Genomic DNA, 22839 nt, shown 5'->3' on the forward strand with positions numbered 1-22839 from the left:
ATATATATATATATATATATATATATATATATATATATATATATATATATATATATATAATATATATAAATAAATAAAAGAAATACTTGAATTTCAGTGTTCATTTATTTACACATATACACACACATAACACTCATCTACTCATTGTTGAGTTACGGGTTGAATTGTCCATCCTTGTTCTATTCTCTGTCACTATTTTTCTAACCATGCTGAACACCCTTTCGCAGGTACCCAGAAAGGTTTCGAGTACCACCAAAAAAACTGAATCTCTGAAGACAGTATAAAAATCTGTGTTAAAGGTGTACAAATACTGTTTGTATAATAAGCATGTTATTTTTTTTTTACAAATGAGGGTTAAGAGTTCAGCACTAAAAAAAAAGAAAAAAGAATGTGGCTTAAGTAAAGTTTTTTAATTGAGCTGCTGCATTTTTTGGTTGGGTTGTTTATTTATTTCGAGTAACTTCTATACATTTCTAAAAGGGGAATAATGTAATAGAGTTATCTATGTTTGTCTGTTGCCATCTCCTGGTGAATGTTGGCTATAGCGTACTGGGGTTACTTTTTGGTTGGCCAACGATTTACGTGGTGTTGCGCACCTGACGTCACTCAGGTCCGCATGGAGCTGGAGGGGGCGTGGCTTCCAGCTCCGCCTGAATTTCGGGAGATTTTCGGGAGTCTCCCGGAAAATCCGGGAGGGTTGGTAAGTATGCATACCCCCTTGTTGTTATGTAAACAGGGAATATCCAAATAAAAGAGGAGACGTGAACCTTTTTCCGTTAGAGCGTGGGTGACACTGTAAGAGGTTACAGGTCGACACGTTTCTCCTCAAATTGAGCAAAATTTAATTATGTCTGTTTATTTCCTTGACACCTGACACCTGACACCCCCCACTGAAATTAATTGAAATCAAGCTAATCGGTGCTTGGCCCCAAAAACAGCACCATTTTGGAAAGTAACATACCTTTTAAAACGCAAATTAACTTTTAGATAAGAAATTCTGGACCAAAAAAATAAAATAATGTGCAAGCAACTGTAGTTTACAGTGTAACCTAGATTTACGTATTCCTCTATTTGAGAGCTTTTCGGTTTACACACTAAGGCTATGTCTACACTAAGCCGGATAACCCCTTAAACGAATAATTATTTAGCCTAAGCCCCGTTTCAGCCACACTAATCTTAGTGGCCACATGCGTGGACAGCACCTTTTAGCTCTTATTTCCAAAATTGTGTTCACTACTGAATTGGGGTCTTATGCCGACATATGGACACTTATACTGCTATCTGGTGGTGTAAAAATAAAAATTTGCATGTCACTACACATGAAGTACACATTTGTGTACTTATGGACTAAGTACATCATATAAAAATACGATTTTTAGTTTTTACTCTAATTAGGGTCCAATAAGCCCAAATAGCAAAGAGAAATAAAAAAAGCATGTAAACAAACAGCTTGGGCCTTAAGAGGTTAAAGTTCTCCTCTGATTATTTCTGTATTTCTTGAATCTCCGGCACTTAGCTTTGTATGGACTCATTGATCGTTTACAAACGGAGTTCGGAGAGGAAGTGACGCCAGAAAGACCGCGTCAGAAAGAGTGCGCCACAGCCAGCATCATAATAAAGCGGTTTTCTAACTCGGAGCTAACCACTGGAAATAAGGAGGCGAGTCATCCAGACATGCCCGTGTTTCTCCTTCCGTCTGTACAGACGCTTGTGGAAATCACACATGAATACCTTAAGAGAAAGCGATTGCAGCTATTTCGGATAAAACACTTCTTAGAAGGCAAGAGAACTTTCGAATGTCCAGGATTTGCTCTGATTCTACTTACCAAAAAACTTCGTCCATTTGTCGAAGGAGAGACAACGAGAATGCGGGCTCCCGTGGTTGTGATAAAAAAAAGGTAGCGTGTGCTTTGTATTACCTGGCCGTCGAGGGAAGACTACGGAAAACGGTGAATGCTTTTGGACTGGCAAAGCAGACTGTATCAGTTATTGTCCGCCATGTATGTCGCCGACTCAACGTCGAGGTTCAGAGTATATGAAGTCACCAAAAACTTAGTGACTTTATATACTGACCTGACCAGTGTCCTGACCAGATATCTAGATCCCTCGATAGATTGATGTAAAATGTTCTTTATCACATCGTTTACTTTCACGTGTCCATTAAGGATTCAATTAATTTATGATGGCTCAGGTGTGATTCACTACAATAGGGCCCCACAGCGCACTGGATTCCAGTTAATTGAAATACCACAACACTGGATATTGTTCAGATAAGTTACATTTAAGAACTTGCACACAAAGCAACACTGGAGGTGACTATGACGTGGGCATTTTCCGCGCATGCGTATTAGGTCGCGTTGCGCCGGCGGACTGAGGTGGGAGGGGGTCTTAAACGACCATTGTGTGTGTGTGGACAAGGATAAGGTTAGGTGGGACTTACCCTGGATAACCTTAGAAGGGGCCTAAGTTAATTTTAATACTCTAAATGGACCATTGGTGTCAATTAATCTGCCTCTAGTCTAAAGTCAGCAGGGATAGAATCCAGCTCACCCGTGACCCCAATGAGAACAAGGACTAAAGAAAATTTTGAAGCTGATATACTGGTGTACAATGGTATAATACTTCTGGACCAGACTTTTGAATCCGTCTAAAATGCTGATACAAACCCCGTTTCCATATGAGTTGGGAAATTGTGTTTGATGTAAATATAAACGGAATACAATGATTTGCAAATCCTTTTCAACCCATATTCAATTGAATGCACTACAAAGACAAGATATTTGATGTTCAAACTCATAAACTTTATTTTTTTTTGCAAATAATAATTAACTTAGAATTTCATGGCTGCAACACGTGCCAAAGTAGTTGGGAAAGGGCATGTTCACCACTGTGTTACATGGCCTTTCCTTTTAACAACACGCAGTAAACGTTTGGGAACTGAGGAGACACATTTTTTAAGCTTCTCAGGTGGAATTCTTTCCCATTCTTGCTTGATGTACAGCTTAAGTTGTTCAAACAGTCCGGGGGTCTCTGTTGTGGTATTTTAGGCTTCATAATGCGCCACACATTTTCAATGGGAGACAGGTCTGGACTACAGGCAGGCCAGTATAGTAGCCGCACTCTTTTACTATGAAGCCACGTTGATGTAACACGTGGCTTGGCATTGTCTTGCTGAAATAAGCAGGGGCGTCCATGATAACGTTGCTTGGATGGCAACATATGTTGCTCCAAAACCTGTATGTACCTTTCAGCATTAATGGCGCCTTCACAGATGTGTAAGTTACCCATGTCTTGGGCACTAATACACCCCCATACCATCACAGATCTAGCTTTTCAACTTTGCCCCTATAACAATCCGGATGTTTCTTTTCCTCTTTGGTCCAGAGGACACGACGTCCACAGATTACAAAAACATTTTGAAATGTGGACTCGTCAGACCACAGAACACTTTTCCACTTTGTATCAGTCCATCTTAGATGAGCTCAGGCCCAGCGAAGCCGACGGCGTTTCTGGGTGTTGTTGATAAACGGTTTTGGCCTTGCATAGGAGAGTTTTAACTTGCATTTACAGATGTAGCGACCAACTGTAGTTACTGACAGTGGGTTTCTGAAGTGTTTCTGAGCCCATGTGGTGATATCCTTTACACACTGATGTCGCTTGTTGATGCAGTACAGCCTGAGGGATCGAAGGTCACGGTTACGTGCAGTGATTTCTCCAGATTCTCTGAACCCTTTGATGATATTACGGACCGTAGATGGTGAAATCCCTAAATTCCTTGCAATAGCTGCTTGAGAAAGGTTTTTCTTAAACTGTTCAACAATTTGCTCACGCATTTGTTGACAAAGTGGTGACCCTCGCCCCATCCTTGTTTGTGAATGACTGAGCATTTCATGGAATCTACTTTTATACCCAATCATGGCACCCACCTGTTCCCAATTAGCCTGCACACCTGTGGGATGTTCCAAATAAGTGTTTGATGAGCATTCCTCAACTTTATCAGTATTTATTGCCACCTTTCCCAACTTCTTTGTCACGTGTTGCTGGCATCAAATTCTAAAGTTAATGATTATTTGCAAAAAAATAAAAATGTTTATCAGTTTGAACATCAAATATGTTGTCTTTGTAGCATATTCAACTGAATATGGGTTGAAAATGATTTGCAAATCATTGTATTCCGTTTATATTTACATCTAACACAATTTCCCAACTCATATGGAAACGGGGTTTGTACTTGATGTTTATAGTGATCCAAACCAGTTTACTGGCTGTGACAATGGTTCCTTTGCTACGACCCTCACACTGGTAGAGTGGCTGTGGCCTGAGAGCATATGATGCATACGATACATAAAAAAACACTTTTCTGGCAGGTGTCTGGTAAGCAGTGCATCACCGAGCATCGCTCAGTTATTCTCCCTGACCTGGCGGCAAAAACCTGGATGGCGTAAAAAAGGCAAGAAAGTAAACGCTCTGGGTGCCAAGCGATGAGCCGAGAGAGTCAGAGATGTGCAAGGACCAAACAGAAAAGAGGTGATCTGTGAACTGAGGGAGCGAGTGTGAAGATGTGGAAATTAGGTCTTAAGCCAGCGGTGTCAAACTAATTTTAGATCGGGGGCCACATGGAGAAAAATCTACTCCCAAGTGGGCCGGACTGGTAAAATCACGGCACGATAATTAAAAAATAAAGGCAACTTCAGATTGTTTTCTTTGTTTAAAAATGCAATAACAAATCATAATGTTGTCATTTTTTTTTACACTTACATGTTGCGGCATACTTGCCAACCCTCCCGGATTTTCCGGGAGACTCCTGAAATTCAGCGCCTCTCCCGAAAACCTCCCGGGACAAATTTTCTCCCGAAAATCTCCCGAAATTCAGGCGGAGCTGGAGGCCACGCCCCCTCCAGCTCCATGCGGACCTGAGTCCGCTTTCCCACAATATAAAGAACGTCTACAGTAAAGCAGTCCGTCTGCCGTAAACAGCAATGTTGTGACACTCTTAAACAGGACAATACTGCCATCTAGTGCATTTGATGAAAGCACTTTTGTGCGTGCCACACAGCAATGCATCATCAGAGAGGGTGTTCAGCATGGTTAGAAAGATAGTGACAGAGAATAGAACAAGGATGGACAATTCAACCCTTAACTCAACAATGGAGGTCTCAAGGTTGGCAAGTATGTGTTGCGGTTATCTTTATTTGTCGATATTTATACTTTGTGAATAATTTATGTAATAATGTTCATCAGTCAACTCATTGGTGTTAATTTTCAATCTATCAAGATAAAAAAAATAATACCAAAATCAACTTACGGGATGTTATGTATGTAGTTTGCTCATTTTCTTCGACTGGTGCACTAACATCATGTGGCTTATTTTTATTTTTTACATATGTAGCGTAATCTGCAAAGATACAAAGAATTGCTATTGCGACATCTAGTGGACTCGTTTAGAACAGCAGTTTCTTTCATTCAAAAATTTCGGCTCATTTTTATACTTAGCAAACTCATCTAGCCGTATGTTTGACACCCCTGTCTTAAATTAAAACAGCGGGCGACCTACAAGACACTCCACGCCACTGACATCTTAGATTTTTTTTAAATTATTATTTCTCTATACGAACAAATATTTCTGAAGTTCAGTCAGGCCGTAAAGTAAACGCGATCACTCACTTAACATTTCTGACTTTTGCACTTGTGCTGGCTAACATATGATCTTAGAGCAGGGCTTTTCAACTGACCGTCCGCGAGTTCAGCTCAAAAAACTTGGAAGACGCCAACATTTTTGCAAGATTTCTAAAAACACTCAAGCAGTGGTCCCCAACCTTTTTTGCACAACACATTTCAGGGACCGGTTTTTCCACTTGTGCCAGATAAATACAGCAAACATAAGTGCATGAAAAATACAACTCACTATAACGCTGAATTAGTGGGAGCCCTGGGCTTGTTTCTTTGCAATGAGATGCAGATGGAAATCAGCCTTTGGCTAAAATCTGTCACATTTATATTTTATATGTTCACTAATGTGCATTGTATCATGTCACAAAGTTCTAACAAATATAACAAATGGCAACTTCCTATGAGGAGTTTTATTGTACATTTATAAAAGGGCTTATTGGTGTGTTTAGTAGGACAGGCAAAAGTTAAGTCGTTTATAAATTATTTCATGTTTCTCTGCGGCCCGGTAGCAAATGCGCCACGGACCGGTACCGGTCCCCGGACTGTTTAATATGTTTGTGTTTATGCTACACCAGGGGTCGGCAACCCGCGGCTCTAGAGCCGCATGCGGCTCTTTAGCGCCGCCCTAGTGGCTCTCTGGAGCTTTTTCAAAAATGTATGAAAAATGGAAAAAGTTGAGGGGAAAAAAATATATTTTTTGTTTTAATATGGTTTCTGTAGGAGGACAAACATGACACAAACCTCCCTAATTGTTATAAAGCACACTGTTTATATTAAACATGCTTCACTGATTAGAGTATTTGGCGAGCGCCGTTTTGTCCTACTAATTTTGGCAGTCCTTGAACTCACCTTAGTTTGTTTACATGTATATCTTTCTGCGACTTTCTAGGACGTGTTTTATGCCACTTCTTTTTCTGTCTCATGTTGTCCACCAAACTTTTAACGTTGTGCATGAATCCACAAAGGTGAGTTTTGTTGATGTTATTGACTTGTGTGGAGTGCTAATCAGACATATTTGGTCACTGCATGACTGCGAGCTAATCGATGCTAAGATGCTATTTAGGCTAGCTATATGTACATATTGCATATACAGTATATGCCTCATTTGTAGCTATATTTGAGGTCATTTAGTTTCCTTTAAGTCATATTAATTCAATTTATATCTCATGACACACTATCTGTATGTAATATGGCTTTTAATTTTTTGCGGCTCCAGACAGATTTGTTTTTGTATCTTTGGTCCAATAAGGCTCTTTCAACATTTTGGGTTGCCGACCCCTGTGCTACACTGATGAGAGTATTTGGTGAACATCGTTTTGTCCTACTAATTTCGGCGGTCTTTGAACTCACTATAGTGTGGACTGTGACGCAACAGTTTGTTTACATGTAAATTCTTTCACTCTTTGCCTCATTTTGTCCAACAAACGTTTTATGCTGTGCGTGAATGCACAAATGTGCGCTTTCTTGATGTTATTGACTTGTTGGAGTGCTAATCCGGCATATTTGGTCTGTGCATGACTGCAAGATAATCAATGCTAACATGCTTTTTAGGCTAGCTTTGTGTACATATTGCATCATTATGCCTCATTTGTAGCTATATTTGAGCTCATTTAATATCCTTTACTTTTATCCTCTTTGTATATAATTTAGTTTTGCATGTCTCATGACACAATATATATATGTAATATTGGCTGCATTTCAGATAGTTGTTTGTGTGCCATGTTTAGTGTAAATTTTGCTCACTTTTCACTGGAAAAACTCACAATCTCAACAAATATATATTTCGAACATAATGGCCTAACACTGGAGCTTTTTCAAAGATGTATGAAAAAGGAAAAAGATTAGGGGAAAAATATATTTTTTGTTTTAATATGGTTTCTGCGGGATGAAAAACAAACCTTCCTAATTGTTAAAAATCCCACTGTCTATATTAAACATGCTTCACTGATATTAGCTCATTTGGAATTTGGTGCCTGCAACATGTTTCAAAAAAGCTGGCACCGTTTTGTCCTATTAATTTTGGCGGCCCTTGAACTCACCGCAGTTTGTTTAAATGTACAACTTTCTCTGAGGCTGCCACAGAAGGATGTGTTTTATGACACTCCTTCTTTGTCTCATCTTGTCCACCAAACATTGTATACTGTGTGTGAATGCACAAAGGTGAGCTTTGTTGATGTTATTGACTTGTGTGGCGTGCGTAGTTTTGTACCTCTCATGACACATTATCTTTATGAAATATTGACTGCATTTCAGGTAGGTGTTTGTGCGCCATGTTGTTCCAGACCACAGGAAACATTACCTAGCTTGCCAAAGATTGTAATAAATCTATGAAAAGAAGACAGCCTACGGTTTCCTTTAACTTGGACACACACATCTATACCTTTGACCAGGAGTGCTCATTACGTCGATCGCGATCTACCGGTCGATCTCGATCTACCGGTCGATCTCGAAGGGTGTGTCAGTCGATCACCAGCCAGGCATTAAAACAATAGTCCTAAAAATGAGCGATCATAAATCTTCACTATGACGTCACTTTCGTCACTTGATTGACATTCACGGCACCCGAGGGTCTTCTGAGATGACGCTGGCTGCTGCCAGCTCATTCAAATTACCGACTGGAAGGCGAGAAACACTTTATTTCAACAGACTCTGGCGCCGTACCTGTCGTCAAAACTCCAAAGACCGACTGCACAGTTGCACAATAAAAGCTCTGCTTCATCCTGCCTGCGCTACCAAAATAAGAGTCTCAGAAAGCTGGCGTGCACAAGCTAGCAAGCTACGGAGTTTGCCGACAATGTATTTATTGTAAAGTGTATACAAAGGAGTACGGAAGCTGGACAAATAAGATGCCAAAAACCAACCACTTTCATGTGGTATTGGACAGAAAGGAGGACTTTTTTTCTCCTCCATTCGAAAATGCGGACGTTATCAGCACCACTGTCTGATTCCAATCAATGCAAGTCATCACAATCAGGTAATACACCAACTTATATTCTTGTCTTCATGAAAGAAAGGAATCTATATGTGTTAAACATGCTTGTATTATCTTTAACCACCTTTAACTTGTTAACAATATTAACTATATGTGTTAAACATGCTTGTATTATCTTTAACCACCTTTAACTTGTTAACAATATTAACTATATGTGTTAAACATGCTTGTATTATCTTTAACCACCTTTAAGTTGTTAACAATATTAACTATTTGTGTTAAACATGCTTGTATTATTTTTAACCACCTTTAACTTGTTAACAATATTAACTATATGTGTTAAACATGCTTGCATTATCTTTAAACACCTTTAACTTGTTAACAATATTAACTATATGTATTAAACATACTTGTATTATCATTAAACACCTTTAATGTATTAACAATATTAACTATATGTGTTAAACATGCTTGCATTATCTTTAAACACCTTTAACTTGTTAACAATATTAACTATATGTATTAAACATACTTGTATTATCATTAAACACCTTTAATGTATTAACAATATTAACTATATGTGTTAAACATGCTTGCATTATCATTAAACACCTTTAACTTGTTAACAAAAACATATATTTCATAAATAAGTAAATATAAATTATATATATGAATGAGGTAGATCCCCACGACTTGATCAATTGAAAAGTAGCTCGCCTGCAGAAAAAGTGTGAGCACCCCTGCCTTTGACCATTAAAAGCCAGAAATTTTCAGGAGTTATCTCACCTTCTGAGTAGCCTCTGATTTACTAACGTTGTAAAAATGTGTAGAATGAATATTACATTTCGATATTTCTGTCAACAAAGATTTGCTTCAGCCTGCGACACAGTAGGCTATTATAGCTAATATAGATACTTACGCCTTCATTAAAAGACTTATATACGGCTTTTAATTTTTTGTGGCTCCAGACAGATTTTCTTTTTGTATTTTTGGTCCAATATGGCTCTTTCAACGTTTTGGGTTGCCGACCCCTGGTCTATATGTTTCTGTCGGTCATTGTCAGCTTCTTTGTTTATTAGTCTTTTATTAAACAGCTTTGTAGTGTTTGAACATTTTTTGGAATTCCTAATGATCTTTCTGTGCGTGACTAGCTTCTCTGACATACATTTGTAAAACTTTTCGAGGTGGTCCGTGTTTGAGTCCACCTGACACTTTGTGTGTGTGAGTGTATGTGTGTGTGTGTTGCTTGAGGTACTGACCAGTCTGTGGGGAGCTGATTTCTCAGGCTCTCATTTGGTGGCCAGTGGCTGTAATGGAGTGTGACAGCAGCGTGCTGTGCTCTGGATCTCTGTCCTTCCAGGCTGCAAAGCCAATTAAACACATTTTGCTCTGCTCTCCTCTCTCCATCACTTCTTCATTGCTGCTTTCCAGCTCCATCCATCCATTCCACTTCCTCACCTTGTCCTTGCAAAACCTTTCTAACCTGCTCCATCAGCACAACTCCGGGGCTCATCTTCCAGTTCTTTGCTTCCGGCTCCTTCTTTCCTGTCATCTACATGACAATCCTAAGATTGCCTCTGCCCTCCCTGCCATCCCGGTGGCTTTGCAGCAAAGTGGGACTTTCGGGGTTAGAGGAAGAATTGCTCAGCTGCAGGCAGAGACTGATGAAAGCTTCCCACAGTATACTGATACACATTTACACTCAAGCCTCCTAATGCCAGTCCAACACAGAAGACGACCAGCTAAGCAATACTCAGTTCCTCAAGACTCAAAGCAGTCACAGCCACTTTGGAGAGAAAGCACTAAATGCACAGTCCATTTAACAGTAGCGCATCTGCACACACAAATTCCCGTTTTTTTTTTTAAGTGTCTAAAATCATTCAACTGCAGATATGAATCCCTACTGACATTACAACTAATGCAGTTAGTCTGGGAATTCACTCCCGTCAAGGGACTGTGTGTATGTTTGAGCATAAAACACATTTAAAACATGGAGGAAGGCAGAAATAGAAGTGCTTGGTACCTGTTTTGAACCAGCCGTCATCAGTAAAAGACTCTTTGGTCTCTTGAGGTTTGTTCCAGTACTCCTTAAAGACAGATGGACCACGGACCAGGAGCTCGCCTTCCTTCCCCTCTAGACCTGGCCTTATCTTTGACATTGAGAGGAGAAAATGGAGCCATATACATTAATCATCTTTTGGACAACTAAGCGACACACACTTAATGTGTTGCCCTTACAAAGGTAGTAACAGCTTTAATTGATACTGGGGTATAACTTCATGGAGGGATAGATATTTTTATTACTGCTGTATAATTATAATATTGCTATATACAAGTGAAACTGGAAATATTTGAATATCGTGCAAAGGTTCGTTTAGTCAAGCAATTAGATTTACAAGGTGGAACTAAAATATGACATAGACCAGGGCTATTCAACTACATAATGCAGAGAGCCGCTGTTTCAAGAGCTCAATCGTCTCAGGGGCCGGACATCAAAATGTGGATCTTTCTTTACAAAGTGCCTCAGCAGGTTGTTTTTTTTGAGACTGTGTGTACACATCAGCTTTCACACTGCACTGTCAATAAATTATTTATTCTGCCGTGGCTACTCATTTCCAGTGTGTGCAGATGGACAGATAGTTAACAGCATGAAGAAACATGTCATGATCCGTAGTCCGGATCATGTTTTTGTTATGTTCTGTTAGTTTTAGACTCCATAGTTCCTGTTTTTGTGCACCCTTGTTTGTTTTAGTTGCCATGGCGACTTATTAGTTTCACCTGCCTCTGGTGTTCGGGACACGCACCTGCTCTAATCAAGAGCACATTATTTAAACCTGTCTTTGCCAGTCAGTCGTCCTGGCGTCATTGCCTGTTTTATGCGATACCATAGTTCATGCTGCTCGTTTTCATGTCCGATTACAAGTTTATGCTAGTTGTTCGATTCATGCCGTGTCCACGTAAGTGTTAGTTGTTTCATGCCACAGTTTGATACAGTTTCTCTATGTCCATAGTTCTTGCTAAGTGCTAGCGTCTATGTTTCCTGCGTTAAGTTTTTTTGTTCTTTAGCTTCTCGTGTGAACGGCACGCTTTCCTTTTGTTTTGGTTCCTGTCTTTTCTGATGTGTAGGGTTAATAGATTATTAAATATGTTCCTACCTTCAAGTCCTGTCCGGAATAGTTTGTTTGCATCCTGGGAGAACAAATCTCGCAGCAAGCTGCGATCCCCCCGTTATGACAAAACAAAAGCTACATTTTGTTTATGGTTGATGTTCCTTCTTTTGAATTATTTTTTCTCTCAGTTTTATTTCTTTATGCGTCTTCTTTTATTTAGGTTTATAAGACTAACAATATAAACATTAAACAAGTATAGCGTCCATTACATAAATAATGTCCATTGTGTATGTTACACAAATAAAATCGAATGTTAATCCACACAGCAAACATTGCACGCATGTGGTTTAACACAATTAAACTTAAGGTGTAGCTTCATCACCCTCTGCTAGTCAAATTCAGGGTTACATGTATTTAACCAGTTTTGATCGCCAGAGTTAAACAGCTAAAAACAACACAACCACGAAAACAAAAGACATCACAAAGTCAACAATTTCAATACAATCATACTTTGTTGTTCAGTCGCTGTCAAAAGTCAGATTTTTGCGATTTATTTGATTTTTTTCAGGGTTGATAGTGCCATCTTCTTCTACTCACCCACTGCTGCTTCATTGTGACACATATGCTTCACTGTTTCCCCCTGCGGTTTGGCAGGAGTACTGCATGCAGCAACCCTGTTTTAAATGGTTTCATCAAGCCTATTTGAAGGATGTTGAATTGGCCTGACAATGGCCTGATAACATGCAACTCAAGATATTTCAAACTTTCAACTGATATAATTTTGATATATATGGCTAATAGCTTATGAAAACCTTAAATGGAAAAATATCAGAATTATAAGGTTTGACATATCTCACTTTGGCTGACTTGCTGGCATGAATTAACTTTTGCATGATATTCAAGTTTTTTGAGTTTCACCTGTAATTATGCAAACATATCAGCTTTCCCAGTAGTTGTACACCAGAGAAAACTACAACCACAGTAATAAACATTGTAAAATATAACATTAGTAATGATGTTAGTCTATTTCGAACATGTACACATTACAAAATGGTACATCACATATTCACAGTTTGTCATGACAACATATCTGATAAGGAGTAGGAAGAAGCAGAGCTTATTTAATCCTTCACCTCACCGTTCAGAGCAATTTCTGACAGGTTTTTACTTCTTGTACTCAATTTATAGCACGAAGAAGGTAAACTTGCTGCTGTTATGTTGTTTGTATAAAAAAGAGATTGTTGAGCTATTACCCACTTGTTATGTAGGTTTTATATATATATATATATATATATATATATATATATATATATATATATATATATATATATATATATATATATATATATATATATATATGTATGGGTGGGAAAAAAAAATCACAAGACTATTTCATCTCTACAGGCCTGTTTCATGAGGGGGGGTTCCCTCAATCATCAGGAGATTTTAATGGAAGCATTCACATACCATGGTTTATATAGGGCACAGAGTGGGTGGGTACAGGCTGGTGTAGGGGCGTGGTGATTGGCTCATGTGTTACCTAGGAGGTGTTTCCGTCTGTGGCGGCATGCTGTTACAATTTCGCTGCGCTTGTTGAGGGATGACAGGTCTGGACGGTAAATAATAAACAGTTTCTCTTTCAAGCATAGGTTGCATCTTTTATTGCCACTATTGTAAGGTGTGCTGGATGCAAGAATTTGCCATGTTATTGAATATTCAACATTATTGTCTTTGAGGTCCCAAATGTGTTTGCTGAGTTCTGTGGTATTCCGCAGGTTTTGGTTCCTGAAAGAAGCCTTGTGATTGTTCCATCTGGTTTTGAATTCTCCCTCGGTTAATCCTACATATGTGTCGGATGTGTTAATGTCCTTGCGTGTTACATTAGATTGGTAGACAACTGATGTTTGTAAGCACCCCCCGTTGAGAGGGCAATCAGGTTTCTTTCGACAGTTGCAGTCTTTGTCGGTTTTGGAGTCGCTCTGTCCGGGGGCCGGCGGCTCATTTGCAATTGTTTTGTTGTGGTTTGAGATAATTTGTCGTATATTGTTCATACAGCTGTAGCTCAATTTAATGTTGTTCTTGTTGAATACTTTTCTTAGGGTGTTGTCTTTGGGAAAGTGTTTGTCAATCAGATTGAGGAATTTGTGTCCAATGTTAGTTGAGACGTTTTTGCTGTATGGGGGGTTGTACCAGATGATGTCGTTTCGTTTTCTGTTCTTTTTTGGCTGGTTTCCTGGCGTGGGTTCATAGGTGAGGGTGAAATTGTATCCGCTTTCATCAAGGGCTTTTTGGTACGGGGGGGTTGCTTGGTCAAATTCAGCTTTGCTAGATGACAGCATCGATAGCCTTTTATTAATTCCGGTAGGTATTCTTTTCGTGGTGGTGGGTGGGTGGTTGCTGTCATGGTGCACGTATTGGAGTGTTGTGTTGGGTTTCGTGAATGGTTGGTAGCTGTTATTTCTCAGGTTGAAAGTGACGTCAAGGAAGTTGACGGTTTGCTTGTTGGCTTCAATCGTGATCCGTAGGCCGTTCTCTTTGAAAATTTGGCATATGCGCTTCTTGGTATTCTCGCTGCTCCTACCGGAATTAATAAAAGGCCATCGATGCTGTCATCTAGCAAAGCTGAATTTGACCAAGCAACCCCCCCGTACCAAAAAGCCCTTGATGAAAGCGGATACAATTTCACCCTCACCTATGAACCCACGCCAGGAAACCAGCCAAAAAAGAACAGAAAACGAAACGACATCATCTGGTACAACCCCCCATACAGCAAAAACGTCTCAACTAACATTGGACACAAATTCCTCAATCTGATTGACAAACACTTTCCCAAAGACAACACCCTAAGAAAAGTATTCAACAAGAACAACATTAAATTGAGCTACAGCTGTATGAACAATATACGACAAATTATCTCAAACCACAACAAAACAATTGCAAATGAGCCGCCGGCCCCCGGACAGAGCGACTCCAAAACCAACAAAGACTGCAACTGTCGAAAGAAACCTGATTGCCCTCTCAATGGGGGGTGCTTACAAACATCAGTTGTCTACCAATCTAAGGTAACACGCAAGGACATTAACACATCCGACACATATGTAAGATTAACCGAGGGAGAATTCAAAACCAGATGGAACAATCACAAGGCTTCTTTCAGGAACCAAAACCTGCGGAATACCACAGAACTCAGCAAACACATTTGGGACCTCAAAGACAATAATGTTGAATATTCAATAACATGGCAAATTCTTGCATCCAGCACACCTTACAATAGTGGCAATAAAAGATGCAACCTATGCTTGAAAGAGAAACTGTTTATTATTTACCGTCCAGACCTGTCATCCCTCAACAAGCGCAGCGAAATTGTAACAGCATGCCACCACAGACGGAAACACCTCCTAGGTAACACATGAGCCAATCACCACGCCCCTACACCAGCCTGTACCCACCCACTCTGTGCCCTATATAAACCATGGTATGTGAATGCTTCCATTAAAATCTCCTGATGATTGAGGGAACCCCCCCTCATGAAACAGGCCTGTAGAGATGAAATAGTCTTGTGATTTTTTTTCCCCACACATACATATATTGCCCTCTACTACGGTATCGAGCACTATTTTTTGGATAACCTTATTAAGACATATATATATATATATATATATATGTATATAGTAGAGCGGAATATATGTTAGGTCAGGAAAAAAACACAGTGGCTATATCATCCCTACAAGCCTGTTTTGCAGGTTTTCCTGCAAAATGTATATATATATGTATATATATATATTTATGTATATAGTAGAGCGGAATATATGTTAGGTCAAGAAAAAACACAGTGGCTATATCATCCCTACAAGCCTGTTTTGCAGGTTTTCCTGCAAAATGTGTGTATATATATATATATATATATATATATATATATATATATATATAAATATATATATACAGTATATATATACTGTATATACACACATATACATATATACTGTATATATATATACATATATACACACACACACACACACACACACACACACACACACACACACACACACACACACACACACACACACACACACACACACACACACACATATATATATATTTATATATATCTATATCTATATCTATATATATATATATACATGTTATAGTGTCTTCAAAGTGTTTTTTTTTTATTAAAATAGGGCCTTTTGTCGAGGCTCGAACCAATTAATAAAGTTTACATTGATTCTAATTGGGAACTCTGTTTCACTATACAAACTTTTCGGTTGGCGAACCATATAATTTTAGTGTTTTTTTCAAAAGCCACAATTTTGATAGTGGATGAACAGTACTTTTATTTCCCCACATTTTAGCACAGTAACTTAGATATGTAGAGAATATGGAGTGACTTTTGGTCCAGAACATAGTTTGCTTTATTCATTATTAAACATTTACGTGCCTACCTGCGTCTTTCTGTGGTTTCCCTCAACAATTGTGGTGTTTGTGTTATTCATCACAATCCGCACTTCCACACTTGGCAGTGGCGACCCAACAGCTCCTGTCACACACACACACATACAGAGAACAAAAGTCAGATTTAGTTGGATTTTTTTGATCCTCTGATTATTAATTACAGTCATTATCATTCATTTGAATTTTTCCATGCATTCCAAAATTAAAGGGGAACTGCACTTTTTTTGGAACATTGCGTATCATTCATAATCTTTATGTAAGACATGAACACGCATCTTTCTTTTTTCTAATGCATTCTAATTCGAAAATATGACAAGTATGAGGTGGCTAACAAAGCAGCTAATGGGAGTACACTATTCAGCCCATAAATTCCTCGAAAAAAGAACTCAAAAAGCACCAAAAATACTATATTTACATCTTGTGACCTGAATAATAACCAAGTATTACCGATATTGTTATTATAAGTGCTAAAGCAGACAAACTATTTTTAGAGGTGCCGTGATCACAGAGCGCTGAGTTGGTAAAAGTTAATTCTAGATTAAAAATCATGCCTATCACCTGGATAGTAGAAGGTTGTGGACATAAACTGAGAAGGTGATCAACTTTGACAACCAACTTAGACCCGGAGATGGCGAGAAAGACATGAAAAGATGCTCGTTTGCGGCACTTTTATTTTTTTTCAACCCTTTCCAAAGATTATTATTAATTCTTCATCTAAACGGGAAGATATAAACATCCCAGTGAAAGCAGACATTGTACAGTAAGTGATTGTTTTACTATGTTCGTTGTTTGCACTTAGAAACTGGGATGTTACTGACGACACGACCGGCTCACGTCCCGCCCAATCAATACTGGTGGTGGTCAAGCTAGCTCCGTTTTCAATGGGTACTAGGCGCCATTTAGCCTTTCTCGAAGTAAAAATGCCCTTTGCTTGTGTTGTTTTCGGCTGTACGAACTGTTCAAAACGCGAAAAGGATAAACTTTTCTTCAGAGTTCAACCAACTTAGACCCGGAGATGGCGAGAAAGACATGAAAAGATGCTTGTTTGCGGGACTTTTTTTTTTTCAACCCTTTCCAAAGATGATTAATTCTTCATCTAAACGGGAAGATATAAACATACCACCAGTCGGCATCCCAGTGAAAGCAGACATTGTACAGTAAGTGATTGTTTTACTATGTTTGTTGTTTGCACTTAGAAACTGGGATGTTACTGACGACACGACCGCCCAATCAATACTGGTGGTGGTCAAGCTAGCTTCGTTTTCAATGGGTACTAGGCGCCATTTAGCCTTTCTCGAAGAAAAAATGCCCTATGCTTGTGTTGTTTTCGGCTGTACGAACTGTTCAAAACGCGAAAAGGATAAACTTTTCTTCAGAGTTCAACCAACTTAGACCCGGAGATGGCGAGAAAGACATGAAAAGATGCTCGTTTGCGGGACTTTTATTTTTTTTCAACCCTTTCCATCCATCCATCCATCCATTTTCTACCGCTTATTCCCTTTGGGGTCGCGGGTGGCGCTGGAGCCTATCTCAGCTACAATCGGGCGGACGGCGGGGTACACCCTGGACAAGTCGCCACCTCATCGCAGAGCCAACACAGATAGACAGACAACATTCACACTCACATCCACACACTAGGGCCAATTTAGTGTTGCCAATCAACTTATCCCCAGGTGCATGTCTTTGGAAGTGGGAGGAAGCCGGAGTACCCGGAGGGAACCCACGCAGTCACGGGGAGAACATGCAAACTCCACACAGAAAGATCCCGAGCCCGGGATTGAACCCAAGACTACTCAGGACCTTCGTATTGTGAGGCAGATGCACTAACCCCTCTGCCACCGTGAAGCCCCAACCCTTTCCAAAGATTATTAATTCTTTATCTAAACGGGAAGATATGAACATCCCACCATTCGGCATCCCAGTGAAAGCAGACATTGTATAGTAAGTGATTGTTTTACTATGTTTGTTGTTTGCACTTAGAAACTGGGATGTTACTGACGACACGACCGCCCAATCAATACTGGTGGTGGTCAAGCTAGCTCCGTTTTCAATGGGTACTAGGCGCCATTTAGCCTTTCTCGAAGAAAAAATGCCCTATGCTTGTGTTGTTTTCGGCTGTACGAACTGTTCAAAACGCGAAAAGGATAAACTTTTCTTCAGAGTTCAACCAACTTAGACCCGGAGATGGCGAGAAAGACATGAAAAGATGCTCGTTTGCGGGACTTTTATTTTTTTTCAACCCTTTCCAAAGATTATTATTAATCCTTCATCCAAACGGGAAGATATGAACATCCCACCAGTCGGCATCCCAGTGAAAGCAGACATTGTACAGTAAGTGATTGTTTTACTATGTTTGTTGTTTGCACTTCGAAACTGGGATGTTACTGACGACACGACCGGCTCACGTCCCGCCCAATCAATACTGGTGGTGGTCAACCTAGCTCCGTTTTCAATGGGTACTAGGCGCCATTTAGCCTTTCTCGAAGTAAAAATGCCCTATGCTTGTGTTGTTATCGGCTGTACGAACTGTTCAAAATGCGAAAAGGATAAACTTTTCTTCAGAGTTCAACCAACTTAGACCCGGAGATGGCGAAAAAGACATGAAAAGATGCTCGTTTGCAGGACTTTTATTTTTTTTCAACCCTTTCCAAAGATTATTATTAATCCTTCATCCAAACGGGAAGATATGAACATCCCACCAGTCGGCATCCCAGTGAAAGCAGACATTGTACAGTAAGTGATTGTTTTACTATGTTTGTTGTTTGCACTTAGAAACTGGGATGTTACTGACGACACGACCGGCTCACGTCCCGCCCAATCAATACTGGTGGTGGTCAACCTAGCTCCGTTTTCAATGGGTACTAGGCGCCATTTAGCCTTTCTCGAAGTAAAAATGCCCTATGCTTGTGTTGTTTTCGGTTGTACGAACTGTTCAAAACGCGAAAAGGATAAACGTTTCTTCAGAGTTCCTTGAGAGGTTATCAAAAAGGGCGGAAAAGTGCAAGATTTGTGGAAACGACAACGAGAAAAGCAGCTCACACTCCAGTCCAAGGGAGCAGAGTCAAAGAATGCATGAGTTTGCAGTGATCACTTCGTTAAAGGTTTGCTTGATATACTTTTAACGGTCATTATTTCCCATTTAAGTATTACCTTGATATTATTTGTATTTCTCAAACACATGTTTGCTACGAATGTTTCAAAAAGCACCAACTCGGGGTGTCTAAATTAAAAAAAGCATATGTGAGCAAAACCTAAAAGAGTTAAGCTTTGACCAAAGGCAGCAATCATATATGAAGCTTTCAGCACATACACAATGTTGACATCCATAGGTATGTTTTGATAAAGACGGGTAAAAGCACCCAACTCGTAAACGGCGTGTATAACTGCAACAAACATCAGTAGACGCAAAGTTTAATCATAAAATGCAACCGTACCCGAGCAAAAACGATAAATATTTTTACGGGAGGTTTTTGATACCAATTTCTTTGACCTCGCCACACACAAATAAGTTGTAGACCTCCATGCTTTTCCAAGTTTCCCAAGTCTTGTCGTGTAGAATGAATTCTGGAGCACAATAGTTCGATATGTCTGGGAACGCGACCGACAGAAAATCCTTTATATCACTCAACAAATCTTTTTTTGAAAGTATAAGGATCTATTCCATTGCAGAGTTAGATTTTTGCTCGTATCTGCTTTTTGCAGGAAGATTTAAGCCTGTTTTGTACTACATTTTTGTTTCATCTGACAACACATGGACAAAGATAAGACCTTCTGGAGGAAAGTTCTGTGGTCAGATGAAACAAAAATTGAGCTGTTTGGCCACAATACTCAGCAATATGTTTGGAGGAGACAAGGTGAGGCCTTTAATCCCAGGAACACCAATTCCTACCGTCAAGCATGGTGGTGGTAGTATTATGCTCTGGGCCTGTTTTGCTGCCAATGGAACTGGTGCCTTACAGAGAGTAAATGGGACAATGACAAAGAGTGATAACCTCCAAAATCTTCATGACAACCTAAAATCATCAGCCCGGAGGTTGGGTCTTGGGCGGAGTTGGGTGTCCCAACAGGACAATGACCCCAAACACACGTCAGAAGTGGTAAAGAAATGGCTAAATCAGGCTAGAATTAAGGTTTTAGAATGGCCTTCCCAAAGTCCTGACTTAAACGTGTGGACAATGCTGAAGAAACAAGTCCATGTCAGAAAACCAACACATTTAGCTGAACTGCACCAATTGTGTCAAGAGGAGTGGTCAGATATTCAACCAGAAGCTTGTGGATGGCTACCAAAAGCGCCTTATTGCAGTGAAACTTGCCAAATATTAACATTGCTGTATGTATACTTTTGACCCGGCAGATTTGCTCACATTTTCAGTAGACCCAAAATAAATTCATAAAATAACCAGACTTCAAGAATGTTTTTGTGACCAACAAGTATGTGCTCCAATCACTCTCCAAACTCAAGACAGCCATGACATTATGTTCTTTACAAATGTATGTAAACTTTTGACCACAACTGTATATACTTTTACAGCATGCACATATAATGTTGATGGGGGTTTGTGGATGTTTTAGAGCGCTTTGTAGGTAGACTAGAGCAAATTTCATTGGCTCTATTCTTAGCTGACTTTTGTTGACGTTTATTTATGAGTTAGAAAGCATACAACATACTTGCCAACCCTCCCGGATTTTCCGGGAGACTCCCGAAATTCAGCGCCTCTCCCGAAAACCTCCCGGGACAAATGTTCTCCCGAAAAACTCCCGAAATTCAGGTGGACCTGAGTGACGTGTTGACAACACACAACAACAGTGTCTACCGTAAAGCAGTTTGTCTGCCGTAAACAGCAATGTTGTGACACTTTTAAACAGGACAATACTGCCATCTACTGTACATGCATATGTGACCCACCCATAATGTGTCACATTTTTGTGTTGATTTATTTATTTTATTTTGTGGTTTGAATTCGTTTTTGGAGCTGTCATTACACATTTATCAGTATTCACATTGGTCAGTAGGGGGCATTAGGGCGTTTCTTCCCAATTGAATGCTATCACCTGCAGACCGAAAGTGGCTTGTCATTCTGATGAGCGCGACCAGTCTGTGAACAATTGAAACGTCCTGTGTGCTTTTTCCTCCTGTATAACAGGTTAGTTTTGGTGAATCAACTCACTGAATAATATCCATGTGATCTTTATAAGTTTAAGTACACATTCTGATGGTGGAGCCTAACTCTAAAGTGTTTGTGAGTTGTAGTTTGTAAATGAACACTGAAATTCAAGTATTTATTTTATTTATATATATATATATATATATATATATATATATATATATATATATATATATAGCTAGAATTCACTGAAAGTCAAGTATTTCTTATATATATATATATATATCTTAACCACGCCCCCCGCCCCACCCCCGACCACGCCCCCAGCCCCCACCCCCCATCTCCCGAAATCGGAGGTCTCAAGGTTGGCAAGTATGGCATACAATAAAAGAAAAACATCGTTTGTGTTCTTGTCTTACCTAAGAATTGTGAATGAAACTTCCAAAAAAGTGCAATTTGAAAATGAAAGACAATACATTTTTTGATGTATTACTGTACTGCCAGTGAGTGCAGTAAGACACAGAATGTGCTCCAAATAAACTTGTGACCTGTGTTCCGCATTCGACAAACTGTTAGTGTCCCGGTGGCATACAATAAACATCAGTTATCATCATGAAGCGCTTCTCTCGCAGAGGGAGTGCTCTCCTCCAGGATGGCATTAACCTCCATCCGCAAGGCATAACTGGTCACAAAATGGTTTGCTGAGTCCGGAAAATACAATGACCCGAAAGCCATTCGTCTCAGTTGCCAACAGTCAGCTCAGCCTGCTCGGATGTAGTGCTGATGCAGCTGTTTGGACCACGGTCAAGTAACTTACTGTCTAGGAGGATACTGTGACACTTGCTCTATGTTTTAAGAAGAGCTTATTGTTTGACATTAACCAGTAAAGAGGATTTTCCTCTTTTCTGACTTACAAATGTTATAATGTTGCATACTTGTGTTGATGATATTCATGGGAGGGTGGGACATGGTTTGTAGGGGTGTAAAAAACATCGATTATCAAATGAATCGCGATTCTTACTTGTAACGATTCTTAATCCATCCCATCCATTCATTTTCTACCGCTTATTCCCTTCGGGGTCGCGGGGGGCGCTGGAGCCTATCTCAGCTACAATCCGGCGGAAGGCAGGGTACACCCTGGACAAGTCGCCACCTCATCGCAGGGCCAACACAGATAGACAGACAACATTCACACTCACATTCACACACTAGGGCCAATTTAGTGTTGCCAATCAACCTATCCCCAGGTGCATGTCTTTGGAAGTGGGAGGAAACCGGACTACCCGGAGGGAACCCGCGCAGTCACGGGGAGAACATGCAAACTCCACACAGAAAGATCCCGAGCCCGGGATTGAACCCAAGACTACTCAGGACCTTCGTATTGTGAGGCAGATGCACTAACCCCTCTTCCACCGTGCTGCCCCTGATTCTTAATCAATTCAAAAAAATTATAGAAAAAAAAAAAAAAAAAAAAAAAAAATATATATATATATATATATATATATATATATATATATATATATATATATATATATATATATATATATATATATATATACATACTAGA

General features: G+C 39.7%; 1 protein-coding gene across 2 annotated transcripts in view; it reads right to left on the reverse strand.

Annotated features, from left to right (window-relative positions):
- acsf3 (acyl-CoA synthetase family member 3) overlaps nt 1-22839 on the reverse strand; it is a 145876-nt gene that overhangs the window by 59437 nt on the left and 63600 nt on the right. Inside the window, exons 6-8 of one of the 2 annotated variants that reach the window (XM_061974771.1) lie at nt 16158-16252; nt 10626-10752; nt 9862-9963 (exon numbers count right to left, since the gene is read on the reverse strand). In XM_061974771.1, the coding sequence (XP_061830755.1) occupies nt 9884-9963; nt 10626-10752; nt 16158-16252 (302 nt within the window). In that variant the 3' untranslated portion in view covers nt 9862-9883. The remainder of the gene's footprint in view (nt 1-9861; nt 9964-10625; nt 10753-16157; nt 16253-22839) is intronic. The other variant, XM_061974770.1, reaches the window with a different exon arrangement.

This window comes from Nerophis lumbriciformis, linkage group LG15 (genome assembly GCF_033978685.3).
Source record: "Nerophis lumbriciformis linkage group LG15, RoL_Nlum_v2.1, whole genome shotgun sequence".
In the NCBI taxonomy this organism is placed as follows: Eukaryota; Metazoa; Chordata; class Actinopteri; order Syngnathiformes; family Syngnathidae; genus Nerophis; species Nerophis lumbriciformis.